The 14,215-nt window shown below is 38.6% G+C and overlaps 1 protein-coding gene across 1 annotated transcript in view; it reads left to right on the forward strand.

The window, feature by feature from the left end:
• The window catches only part of Ush2a (usherin), a 678,059-nt gene that overhangs the window by 481,048 nt on the left and 182,796 nt on the right, over positions 1 to 14,215 (forward strand). Inside the window, exon 46 of the mRNA XM_033762039.1 lies at positions 2,618 to 2,730. Coding sequence (XP_033617930.1) covers positions 2,618 to 2,730 — 113 coding nt within the window. The remainder of the gene's footprint in view (positions 1 to 2,617; positions 2,731 to 14,215) is intronic.

The following is a 14,215-nucleotide window of genomic DNA, read 5'->3' on the forward strand; positions in this document are numbered from 1 at the left end:
ATCACAGGATGGTGATGGAGATGTCGCCCGAGCATCATCTGTGTTCTGCTAATAGAGAAGCTGAGCCCCACAGGCAGTGTGTACCCTTCACTTTGTCAGAACTGGGAGTGCAGAGAGCGGTGGGAGCCCTGGTGTGCTGTGTCTGCCTGTGTATCTCAGCCTTTGTGTGTAGAGCAGCTGGTGAGCTGGAAGCCCTAGAGCAGAAGGCTTCTCTCAAACCTGCTGGAAGGAGCCGGTGCTGGCCGGACTTGATCAAATTTGGGTCATGGAAGCACAAACCCCAATCGAGAGCCCTACGCTTGAATTCTCTTCTTAGTGCCTAAGATGCATTTATTTCTGGTGACTATTTTGGTCTCTAGACTCTTTATAGTCTAGAGGTGCTGCACTTGACATAGCTGCTGCATTTCTGGAAACTTGGATGTTAAATTTCAGTGATCTTTATTATGATGTCAAAGATGATTTGATTGGTATGTTTACTGTTTAGAAAGAAGGTGCTCTATGCTAACCCCTTCTAAAAATATCGCAAGTGATTCTAAGGTAGCTAAAGCAGCCAGTCCCTACTCTTTTATATATCCCTTTTGAAAGTGAATAAGAATTTTGTTTTTTCATTTAACTTAATCTTCTTTGAGTGGAAATGTGGTAAATTTTTGTATTTGTGCTTTATGCCCATACTGTACAATATAATATAGTTACAGCACCAGAAATGTGTCCCAAGGTGGGGAGTTTCAATATTATACTAGTAAGAGTGAAAATGTTTTGGCATATTTTTCTAAAGTCAAAAGCAAAGCTATCCTGGGAACTGTATGGATGAAGCTACACAGTTTAGAATTTACAGCTATATTTGATATTTAAGTGAGAGGGCAATAGGATGGGGTAAAACTCAAATCAGATATGCCAAATCTTACCAATTTAATAACCCCTTCATTTTTTGTATTACTCTGATTTTCAACTTACAGACTTATTAAAATATAGGAAGAAGACTCCCTCTCACATGTAGAAGCTAAAAGAAGCAGATCTGGATGTGGGATACGATTCTAAGGGTCAGGGATGATGGCAGTGGGTAGGGTAAGAAGGAGACTTGGCAACAGGTGCCACATCAGAGTTAGACAAGAGGAATAAATTCTACATCCCACAGCATAGTGGGATGATGACAGCTCACCATAGCACGCGAGATGTCTTAAAAGTTCTGGAGGAGAGAAGCTCAGAGGCTATAAATAAGGAGAAATGATAAGATGGAAAGCTCGCTATCCTGATTTGATTGTTATGTGCTGTGAACAAGTGTTGCAATACGCTCAACTCCATAAATGTGTACAATTACTGTCATGAACTTTTAAAAATTATTTAAGTACTGTTCATAATATGCGGTATATATTACATACCTAACAAATTCAGTTGAGTTGATTCTGATTTATCTCATTAAGCATCACGGAGTCAGGTGTTTTCTACTATGTGAAAAGTTTATGTCATTAATTTTATGGCAGCATTCTATTTTAAATTAATCTGCCTTAACGATCTTTTTGGTTTAATTGTACTTAGAGTGTAGGGCCTTGATAGTGTTTAAAATTACTAAATAGTAGCTCAAAAGGGTGCACTGCACCAATACACAACTGACTTACACAGCATGGTAAGCACGCGTCTCCACTTGCATTTAGATGCAAACCACCTTAGGGATAAAATGACTTCTGTGCTAAGTACAATATGCGTCGCATTTGCCTTTCTCCCAGTGCCAACAGAAAAATCAGAGAACTGCTTCACTTAAAAGCAGAGAATGGGTGTTTAAGAATCATCAGTTTCTGGCTTCCCTCCTCCTTTCATGTATGAGATGCCAAACAAAACTGACATGGGAAAAAGTACAGTTCCTCTTTGGGTTACCGTCTCAGTGACAGCAGATTGGTGCCATTTGGTGAATGCTCCACTGGCAGGCTTTTGTGTATTCACCCGACTCTCCTGCCTCCTGGGGGGTGTATTCCTTCTGTGTTACTAAGGCTTGAGGAACCCCATTCCTGATCTGAGTTACTCCACCCTCCTCCATTTTTATTCAGATTAGGTGGCAGAAATAAAGGGGTGAATGATGATTTTCTGCTGTGATTAAGGTAAAAACACCATTGCAGCTGGAACAAATGGATATAAAATAGCTCAGCCATACTGGAAGACCTTCTAAGCTTTAGTTTTCTTCCATTATGCATTAGCATGTAGGCGATTCGTTGTAAAATGTCAAGGCTTCTGGAAGATATCATCATTACCCTACTGGGTTACAGATCCAGGAAGCTGGGCAGTGATCCTGTTATGCTTGCAAACTGTCACCTTAGTGGCTTTCACTTCTGGACAGTGTTCCAAGTGGATTAATATGTCTTTCTCTTTCTGAATGGTTGGAACCAGGGACTAACAATCACCATTCTAAGCACTAAATCAGTTGTCCTGTACCCAGTTCTGAGATCCATTCTGCACGCGTCCCACTGGAGTCAATTAACATCAAAAATGAATATTTACTAAACCTCAGGAGGCAGTGGAGAACTGGAAGAGATTTATGTGAAGTGAGGAGGACAGGATTCGGTCCATTATCGGGCTGCATTTTGAAAGCGGTTGGGTTTATTCTTGTCTGAACTCACGTTTGCAGGTGGAAGTCTGCACAAAATATGTATGTACAAAAAGCAGTGGAACCCAAGTTACCACTGTGGAAGACACCCCCGGTGACATAGCAACACCCTCGATTCGTGATGTCACGTCAAGGTACGGAATTTCTTTTATCAGTTAACCCGAAGAACTCTGCTCATAAGAAATGGAAGTCAGAGTCAAAGACACCATTTCAGCCATGATAATCTCACTCCATTGTTGCTATAAGTAGATATATAGTGAAATGTTTGATAGTATTTTGAAGGTGTTAATCTTCGCTGGACATCCAATATCTGAAACTGATTTCCCCACTTCCCTTAGTAATCTGTGACCAAATACTTACACGTGCGAAAGAGACTCTTTATTTAAATATGTTCTCTAGTGAACCCTTTTATGAAGCAAAATACAGTCTGAAATGAAATGCCTGAAGCTAAAAATATCTGTAAAATAAATATAGCAGGTAATTTTTGGATACTGATGACCAATTTTATCAAGTTTTTAGTTAGAATCTCTTTACTTTTCTTTATCCTTTTGTTGCTGAAAAATGACCAATATGGAAAAATGAATCCTTTTACAATTCATAATTAGCAGTAATGACAAGATTTAATGTCATTTTCCAAGCCAAAGTGAGGTGGTAATTGTTTATCTCTCTACATCAAACTGAAGCTGAAGAAGGAAAGCTGACTATTCCCACGTCATGCTTTGCCCAACCCAATGAATCACCTTTTACCACATACACATGCCCTCCTGCACACTCACTGTGCACACCCACCCACCCCCCAAACACACATTGTCATCCTTCATGTATTGCATCAGGTTTTCATTATGAAAGATTGTGAAGGATTCTTCCATAACATACTCGAATTTCTAGGCTGTTTGAAAATTCAGCGAAACAGTTCACACATAACCTTGAGGCATTCACAGGAAAATGGCCGCACCTGAGGCCGCCATAATATTAAGTGAAGGAGGTCAGACGCCCGTCCTTAAATACCTCTGGCTTCTCTTGTGAGAAACCCCAAATGCAAAGAGCAAAATAAAAGATAAGGTAATAGTGAGTATGGAGAGCTTTTGCAAATGACAAGAAGAGAGAGAGAGAGAGAGAGAGAGAGAGAGAGAGAATGGAGTGGAGGAAAAGGGAATGAGAAAAAAATAACCGAAGGGGAAAAAAATGGAAATAGAGTTTTTACAAATAGGAAGAAGACCAAGAATTGGAAGGAGCAGGAAGGGATGGGAAAAGTAGGTAAAGAAAAGAGAACTGAGATGGGTTAAACATATATATCCATTCTCTAAGCATTTTCAGAAATTGAATGAATGTTTCTGTGTCTCTAGGTTGTTTTTGTCCTTTGAGGAGATTCTTATGGATAATAAGGGAGACGTGGTTAAAGACAGCTTATACTCAAAGACAGTAACGGCAAGGCCATTTCAAAGAGAAATGTGTAAGAGTAAGGAAAGTGAGAGAGGAGACAACAGGAGGAAAATCGCATCACAGTTGTCAAAGCGATGTTTATCAGGAAAAAACAAATGATTTAATACAGTGCAGAAATTTACAGGCAAAGTGCATTGGCTGGCAGAGGAGAATAATGACACGGAACAGGCTCACTCTCCTGCTGAGAATCTGAGCGGCTGGGCTCTTCCTGGCTTTGAGGATTATATTGAAGGAGAGAGGCAGGAGGAGGGTCCAGGCTGAAACCATGAGATTGACTGAGAGCCTAAAGGAAAAGCAGCTGGCCCCTAAGTCTCTTATCTACCTATGACTCCCGCTGTTTCTCTCCCCTACGTGGCACTGTCCACCCACGAGAACATCAGACACTTACTCCCCAGAGAAACCAACAGTGGACATGGGTGCACCAGGCACACAGGAGCTGAGGCAAAAGCCAAAGAATGATGGTTTCAATATTATGATTAAAAAAAAAAAAACACTGATTGACCAATATTTCCCTCTTTCCTTAGATCCATCTATTGTACAGCCCGGCGGGGGTAGCTAGTAATGCTCTATTTCAGTCTTGCTAATTGTGGAGAATGGACATTGAATGATTTCACTGTAAAAAATCATAGCTATATGAAATAATGCATCAGTTAATTAGCTACATTTAATAATTCTACAGTGTGTATATACTTTGAAATATCAGGTTATACATGATTAAAAACATGAGTTATCTGTCAATTTAAAAATTAAAAATTAAATTCAAAAAGTTTCATCTCAGCACATCATACTCAGCCACATACTAATGAAATATGTAGTTTGACTTTAAGAAATGCAAAGAGAAAAACAAAGAAAATTAATAAAAATGTTAAGAGGCCAGTATAGTCATGATAATGAATTAAGCTTCTGAAAAGATTCTGGTTTTCTAAACTTATTTATTATTCTTTGACATTTAAAATTTGATTTTTTAATTTAGAGGTAGCAAAATTTACTTTTTGCTCTATAGTTCTCTGAATATTGATAAAGGCATAGGGTGTGGAAACGCTCCTGTAATCCTGATATGAAATAATTCCATTATGTCAGAACGTTGCCTTCTCCTGCCCCACCATCCTTTCCCAGACAGAGCAAATACTGCTCTTACCTAAATATCTACAATTTTGCCAATTATATCTGTCCTATAAATGAAATCATGTGATATGTAGCCAGTTAAGTCTGTCTTCCTTCACTGTGCACAATGAATTTAATATTCATCAATTCAGTTTTCACCTGTGTGCAATCTAAGGTTTGGTTCAAGATTGGATTCTATTTTGAATATGAGCTCCTAATTGTTCCAACATAATCTTTTGGAAAGGATATCTTTTCTCTGTTAAATATTTTGTAGAACACAGTATGCAGATACTGAGCATATTTCATTAGGTTCGTACTTGTTTCTTTTTGGAGGGCTTCATTGTTAATTTTGTAAGAAAATTAAAATCAAATTGCAGATGGGGTAGAGAAACAATTGATTTTGATGTAATGACTTTGTATTTGGTAACCTTGTACAACTCATTAGGAGTCACCTTTATCACAGATTCCCGAGTTCTATGTGTATCTTCTACAAAACTAAACTATTTAGTTCTTCCTTTCCAATATTCATGCTTTTTGCTTTTCCTGACTTACTGCATTGGCAAGTTCAACAAACTGGTAAGAGAATATCCTTGTCCTATTCCCAATCTTTTAAAAAAAAAGCTTTCAATCTTTTATCATTGGATATAATGTTAACTGTGGATGTTATGTATGGGAAATGCCTTTTATCAGGCTGAAGAATTTGCCTATTATTTAAAATTCACTATTTTTATTACAAAGGAATGGTTTTTCCAAATTTTAAATTTGTATGATTGTTAATAATTATGTTGACTGATTTTCAAATAATTAGCCAGTCTATATTACCTGAATACATCCCACTTGACTGTGATATAGTTTCCTTTTACATATTGGTAGATGCAATTTGTGATTATCTTGTTGAGAATATTTACATCTTTGCTTATAAAAATATATTGTACTGGATTTTTTCCCTTGTAATGTATTTTTCTCTTACAATGTTTGCTTGTCATGTTTATTTCCCGGGGAGTTGAAAAATATTCATTTCTTCTATTTTGTGGAAAAGATTGTATAAAATATTATTTATTTCTTATCTACTGCTACAATTCACTAGTGAAACCACTTTTGCCTAGATTTTTCCTTAGAGGAAGGTTTTTAACCTGAGTTCAATTTCCTTAATAATGCAGGATGATTTCAGGATATTGCTTTACAAGTGGGTTATGCTCTTTTTTATGTTCAAAAATTGGTTAAGTTCACCAAATTTATTTTATTTATGAGCAGAAAGTTGTCTGTAGCATGTTTGTGAAGTCTTACTGGGTTTGAACTCTTTCATTTCAAAATTTGGCAGTAAGTGTCGTGTCTTGTTTAGTTACCCTTAAGTTTTATCAATTTTGTAGAGCTTTTCAAGAAGGATGTTTTGGTTTTTTGACTTTCCTTATTAGTCTTTGGTTTTCATCTGTTGGTTTCTAATCTTTCTTGTTTTCTTTCTTCTTGCATTGCTATTCTTTCCCTAGTTAAGAGGAGAGTTTACATTATTGACTTGAGACCTTTCTTATTTTTTTAAACTATATTCATTTTAGCTACAAATTTTCCTCCAATCCCTGCTTCAGGTGACTCATATAGTTGGAAGTATTGTTTAATTTGTTTAAAATATATCTTAATTTTCTCTTGAATGGTTTGATCTATAGATTACTTAGGAAGATTGTTTAAATCCCAAACACTTTAGGGTTTTTCAGACATTCCCTGTGGATTTCTAATTTAATATTCCTGCAAGCTGAGGATATAGGTTGATGATTTCCATTTCTTTAAATTAGTTGAGGCTCATTTTCTGGCACAGAATTTGATGTATCTTGGCAGATGCTCACTGTGTACTTACAGAGAATGTGTATAAATGTCAGTTAGGTCAAGTTGAGTGATACTGATATTCAGGTTATCTGTATACTTACTGATTTGCTTCCTGGTTGTTCTATCAATTACTGAGAGAGGATATTTGAAGTCCCCGAAGGCACCTGTGCAGTGATCTATTTCTTCTTTACCATCTCATATCTATCTACCTCATGTATTCTGAGGTCTTATTATGTACACACCCATTGAGGATAAAGTGATGTTTCATCAGTGTGTGACATCCCTTTTCTTCTTATAATTTCCTTGTTCTTAAGTAGATTTTGTACAATATTAATATACCTCTCCAGATTTCTTTTGATGAGTGTGAATTTGAATGACTTGGGATTGTTTTATCCATCTTTTCAATATTAGGTTGTGATCATCTGAGCCTTTTGAAAAGTCCTCTGAATAAAAAATTCTCTGAAGAAGGCTGGAGTGTTTGTTTGTTTGTTTGTTTGTTTTTGCTTTTATCACCAGGTAATCAACCAGTGGCGTCAGATGAAAACTCTATCTGGAACTCTATCTTGCTGTCGGTAGCTTATAAAATCCATTCATTTTTCAAAAGCTTTAGTATGCTTCTTTATATCTGTGTCCTACACCTTTACTTTTCACTGGCCAATTTGTGAATTGGCTGAGAATATATAAAAGTTTATATTTCAAAGTTTTTGCTACACTGTTGAATATCTGCTCAGAATGCTAGGTTATCGTGACTATGCTGCTTGAAGTTGACTTGGACTGGTATTATTTCATGCATGAAATTAGGAGATCTAACTTTCACTTTTCTGAGATAGCACCACCCCCACACACACACACACATTTTTCCCAGTTTTCTTGGACTTCCTTTCCTGGATCATTAGCTAAAATGATAACAGTTTCCCTTGGGATTTTTTCCTTCTAGCTGTTTCATGGTTTGCAGTATTGGAGCTGCTTTTGGAGCAGTAAGGCAAAAGAAAAGTATTTTTAAAAGATTCCCTTCCTTCGTGCTCTTTGGGCCACAAGGGCCTCTTTTTTTTTGTTGTTCCTCAGACTAGGGAACAATGAACTTTTTGTGAGGTTTTACAGTCCTATGTGGCAGCAGGTACCATGTTGCTGCTCTTTGACTGTAGCATTCAGAGAGGAGAAAAAATAAATGAAACAAAATGGGAATTTTGCCCACATGCTCTAGCCTGCGAAGCTTTTTCTTCCAGTTATTCATTCCTCTAACATTTTACTTGTCCAATTCACATTCTGTACATGGCTTGCTCCATGCTGGCAGGAATAGGAAGTCCCCCTCCACTATGTTTTTGTCCTTGGGTTAAAGATGGAAAAGAAAAGAGGTAGAGGAAAAATTGGTAACTTCGTCCCATAACATTGGTTCTTCAAGGTTTTGCTTCCTTCCTCGTCTACCTGTTAACTTTTCACTCGTCTACCTGTTAACTTTTCAGAGCCCTGAGATAGTTACATTTTGCAATGTGTACAACTTTCCATCATACTTAGTGGGAGAGAGAGGTTGCAATAGACTAGTTCCATACTGGCTAGGTTAGAAAATCCTCCTCCATCATCTTTTTATTTAATACACTGCCTTTGGCTGATTACTTATTTCATTTTCTCCAGTCATAGAACTAGCAAAACTTAATGGAAATCATTCACAACCAAATATTGGCATGTAAAATCCTTCCTTTTTTAAAATGATCCATTGTACCAGAGTAACCATTTCCAAAGGCAGGACTCTTAACGAGCGGGTTTCAGCTGCCAAGCCATTAATCAAAATACTCAACACCAAAGCAGTTAGCCTCCTGTGTGCATGTTATTGTTTGTGTAATTTCATTATACTTCTGGCAATGCATACTTGCTAATTATGTTTCTATTTCAGTTTTGTAAAATCTCTTTTACATTAGCAACATGCAAAATCAAACATGAAGCACTCCCAGAAAAATGTCAGGAGCCTGGGTTTATTTCCATATTATTGAAAACTATTCGATTTCTCCTAAAGCACGTTTCTTAGATTCTTTCTTTGTGTTTGGTAAAAATGCAATAGTCACTAAAGCTGAACCTATACACATTTTCATAACAAAAAGACAGCACGCAAACCTGCTTGATAAATCCATGAAGTGCATCAAGTCCTCTTTGCCTTTGGCCTCATCTCATATTTTGCTTTTGGTTCTGTTATCATCAGCTCAAGCCCTTGTGCATGTTTTTCCGGTGTAGATAAACCAAAGATGCCATGGTACATAAATGGAGAAACATCAGATGGGCTCTTCTAGCATCATGAGCCGCTTCTCCAGAAACAAACTCTGTTTCTACACTGCATTTTCCATACTTGTCATATTATCATCAGCTGCTTCTGTGTCCCAAAAGAATACTAACTACCGATCGATAACCCAGACATGTCTGGCCATGGCCTACATGTGCCCTGGGTAGTTCATTTATTTGCCTTGGTGGATTTGCTAGAGTGGAATTTAATCAATAGCTAATTCATTAATTCTGGTCCTGGAGAACATAGAGTCTGAGCTGGCTGGAGATAGCTGACCGCCCCACCTTCCACTGAAATATGACAGACACTCCAGCTAACAGCTTCATGGGAACTGGGCTGCCTAGGAAGTTTACTTATTTATTCCCCACAAAGGGAAAAGCTAAAAAAAAAGAACATAAACCAAGAAGACATTTTATTACATTATGCTAGTATTGCAAAATGCACCATTTCCAGGCATAACGCTCCACAGGAAGCACAGAGGGAAAACGCAGATCACGTCTTTTACTGCCTTGGATTTAAACCACGGCAGTGTTTTCAGTTCCAAATCAGTGTGAAACTGTGCTATTGAAACGGAGTCTGAACTCTATCTTCGTGGTGCTCACAGACAGTTGCCTTAAAATTTGACTCGATGTACTGACACCGACTTTTCAAAACTCTCTGCGATGGCAGCACAGCCCGAGTGTTTCTCACTGTCACCAGGCACAAGTCCTCCTATCCCTTCAGATTGTCTGCCTTGGACCAGAGCATGGGAGAGGTGCTCTGAGCTCACAGATGAAGAGTTTCTCCATTGTAGCCTCACAAGGTTTGACGTGAAGCTCAGAGTCCTATTTTTTTCATAGTACATTAGAGATCCGAAAATCTCGTTTTTTATTTTTCTCTTCATATTTCTTTCAGTAGATGATGGCTTCAATGAAAGTATTGATTTCACAATTTTGTGAAAACAAAATTTTAAAAAGCCATGTTTTCTGTTTTGCTTTGCTTTTTTTTCTTTAATAAGGAAAACTTTGGGCTGTAAGATATTGACAACAAATCAAATTTTCCTCAGTCATATTCCAAACTCCTTCCTTCACCACGGATGAATGAAAACAACTTTCAATATGGAATTTTCTGAGTATATGTTTGAAAGATACAGGAAGAACTCTTTTTATTTTCTTTTTTTTTCTTTTTTTTTTTTTTTTTTCTTTTTTTTTCTTTTTTTTTCTTTTTTTTTCTTTTTTTTTCTTTTTTTTTCTTTTTTTTTCTTTTTTTTTCTTTTTTTTTCTTTTTTTTTCTTTTTTTTTCTTTTTTTTTCTTTTTTTTTCTTTTTTTTTCTTTTTTTTTCTTTTTTTTTCTTTTTTTTTCTTTTTTTTTCTTTTTTTTTCTTTTTTTTTCTTTTTTTTTTTTTTTTGGTTTGTTGAGACTGACCTGGAACTCACTGTGTAGCCCAGGCTGGTCTCGAACTCACAGTGATCCTCTTGCCTCACCCTCCTGAGAGCTGGGATTACAGGCATGCACCACCACACCCGGCCTCCAGGAAGAACTTGTAAAAGTGAATTTGGAGTGCATTTAGCTCTGTTGGACAGATACAATCAATAGTCTTAATATACAAGTGGCTTTTAGAAAAGATTATGTTTTGATGGCCAATGAGTTCTGATTATCAAACTTATTATTTGAGGAGACCTTGCAGAGTATGGAGCTTACTCCTGAAACGCTGCTGTCACTGCTTCCTGTCCCTCACTTCCTAGTCCTACTCAAACCCAGCCTCTGTACCTGCCGTAGCTCCCATGGAAACAGCTCAGTCACTGAGGAGACTTTTGTGCCTCCCAACAAAATCCGGTTCTTCCCATTAACTCATTGCGGCCTTTAATTGCTCAGTGGCTTCTTTTATCGGTTCTGTTATGAACCCACTCACGTATTCTGGGTCCTCAACACAAAGCCTCGTCTTCCTGCTCCCGTACTGCAAACATTCCTATAGCTGCAGGCACACTGCGTCTCGCAGACCTCTGTCTTCTCCCTCATCTCCAGCTCTGTATTTCCCATTGCCTTTCGACTGTCTGCCATGTCCAACCATCACTTCCCTGTCCTTGAGCCAAAAATCGATTCTCAGTCGATTCGTCATCTTTTCCAACATCCACTTCGGAAAAAAACCCATAATCCTGCATCTTCTAGAAGACATCTAGCTTGAACTTGTTTAATCCTTTGGGTTCATTAGACATCAGCATGCACCTATTTTCCTTTAAAGTGTCCTCTCAGACGTTGCCTTTTCCATGTCTGTCACCATCACCGTGCTTCATATCTTCATTGTTTAAGTTTCTAGAGGCAGTTTCAGAGCTGTCTTAATTCGGTCAAACATAAAGAAGGGGAAAGCTCTACTTTTTACTTACTAGCTATTGTCCTAAATATATCCTGACTCTCTTTTCCTCAATTCCTAAAGCCTCTCAAGAACATCTTCTGACTTTCAAATTATCTTCAATTAAAAGTCCTTCTTCGGTAGTTATGACTCATGGTCAAGTATGTAAAAGTCCATTCCGACTCCAGCAAAATAGTAGGCACATCCAGCTTAAGGCTTCTACCATTTCTCAACCTCGCGCCTGACTGTAGCTTGCCGAGTCCCTCTTCCTCCTTCTCCTCCTTGTTTCCCTCCTGTTCTGTTTCATCCACATGTGTTCCTTCTGATATCACTGTTTCACCATCATCATCGGGTGGCAGGGATGCCTTGGATGAATTTTTGCTTTCCTTGAGAGGTCCCAGGAGGCTCTCTACAGAGCTGAAATCCCCGATGGGACTGTCGTGCTCACAGCTGATCTTTTGCACTGCCAACAGAGGAAACACCCAAGACTCCTGCAGCTGGAGCCCGCTCCTCCCAGGAAGCTGCCGTCCTGGGCGGGCTTCCTTCTGGGTAACCAAGCTGAGCCTCCACCTGGCTTACGGCACGCTCACTCGTCTGTGCCACGGTGCAGCTTGATACTGTGGATCCCTAGTCTTACTGCGGCAAGCTTTCCCGGTCCATCTCTGGCCATCTGAACCTTTTACCTGGGAAGCAAGAACACTTTCTGTGTTCACACAAACTGCCAAACCCAAGTTCTCTGGGTTTACCTAGCTCTCCTGGATCTCTTACCACACCGCCCTCCAGCCGATCGACTTACACCCTTCTGCCCCTCAGTAAGTACTAACTGTGAAATGCAGACGCTTCCAGTTTCTCTGCCTCCAGTTTCCCTGAGTGATGGGATAGGTGTGTGGAATGGTGGCGGGTGGCAGGCCTATGGAAATCACTCTTCTTTTGTTGTTAGCTCCGATTCCACCAATCATTTGCCAGCATACTCGAAAGTGACTCCAAACCCATTGTCATCTGCGCAGAGAGCCTCATGATTGGCTGTCTTCCGTCCCATCCTACCTCCTTCCGCCTGACCTCCTCCAGCTTCCGGTCTCCCATTGCTGCTGAGTTCTTTGATGTCACTTCCACAGGCCGAGAACTCTGAGGCGTCAAGTTCTTTGCATTTCTCGTTTCTTGTACCGGGAAACTTCCCTGCCTCTTTTCATCCCTTCCTTCAGATTTCTGCACAGAAAATTCAGGCTTTCTCAGGCCACTGAGTTAATCCACTGTATATTTATATGATTGTTCTGTTCGTTTCTCTCTAGAAAAATGTGCTATGATACGAGGGACTTTAATTCTCTTGTTCACTGATAAGTATAGGATGACCTCTGGCTTACACCGGATACCTAATAATATTCATTAAAGTTTGCACTTTCACAAACTCCCTTGCAATTCTATTGGTTGAGGCTGGTTAGGGTGACGGGTGTTATTTCAGAATTTAGAAGAATCTTGATGTTTCCTGTAAAACAGAGAAACTTATCATTCTTAGATGGAGGAACTCGTACCCTGTCAGCCCCAGCATGGAGTGATAGTTTAAACTCCTAAATAAGAGAAAACCCGAAATCACTTTCAGTCACTTTTGGGTTACTAGTGTAGCCCAATGTGTCTTTGACAGTTGGACGTGGTGACCACTGTGCCGGTGGCCCTGGTACCATGTTATCAAGCACAAGTTGAATAGTAAGTCTATTACCAGCAGAATAGAGTGAAAAAGAAATGCCCAGCTAGAATGTCCGACCACTCCATGACCCCATGTATGATTACGTGTAGACATGGTAGCTTTTATCAGAACCTATTTCAGGATTTAAATTTCAATCTCTACTGCTCAGAGAGCTAAATAAACTCTTACTGTTATTTCTTGGGCAATTCTGCAAATAAAGTTCTGTTTAAGTTAAGTTATGCCTGAGTTCCTGCACTTACACTGACCTATACAAAAAAGTTTTCACCTTCTTTTACCTGATGTTATGATTCATTCCCAGGGCTTGAAGATGTTCTTCCTACTTTACTCAAACATTAGAGCAGGGAAGCCATTGATCACATTAATAATGGTGCATATTTCTCAGAGATATCTTTCATTTTCACATCATAACCAAAAGACTTTCCAGGGCCCCTCCAGTGTATTCTAATGAGAAACATACAGGTGTCAAATCCCTTACTCTTCTTGCTTCTGTGTCACTGATTCAAATCCTCAGGTGATGAACTGCTCCTGTTGACATGGGAAATATAAGTAGTCTCACTTGGAAGTTACGTTGCACACCCAAAAAAATCACAATGGCATGGTGTTCCATGTGGTATTCTCTGGACCTTACAAGTTCACTAGCTTTGGGGGATAAGTTCAAACCCCGAATGCCACTTCAATGTAGGCTTTTCTATAGCTGATTTTGTAATGAATACAAAAGAGCTGTCTGCAGAGCATGAAATTAATTTGAGAGTTGGATACTTTGGGATAAAAACACTGACTATACTAGTTACCTATGAAACTGTTCTCTCCTAGGTGGCACTAATTTCCTATCTGCAGAGACGTATTACTAGAATGTGTTATGTTTGTACTCCCAAGAAAATGAAATAATTTTTTTAGCAGTCTATTAAAATGTCGAGGTTTATCTTTTTTGTTTTTTTTTTTTTTTTTTTT

Source organism: Fukomys damarensis, unplaced genomic scaffold (assembly GCF_012274545.1).
Source record: "Fukomys damarensis isolate Sample0158 unplaced genomic scaffold, DMR_v1.0_HiC HiC_scaffold_11, whole genome shotgun sequence".
Taxonomy (NCBI): Eukaryota; Metazoa; Chordata; class Mammalia; order Rodentia; family Bathyergidae; genus Fukomys; species Fukomys damarensis.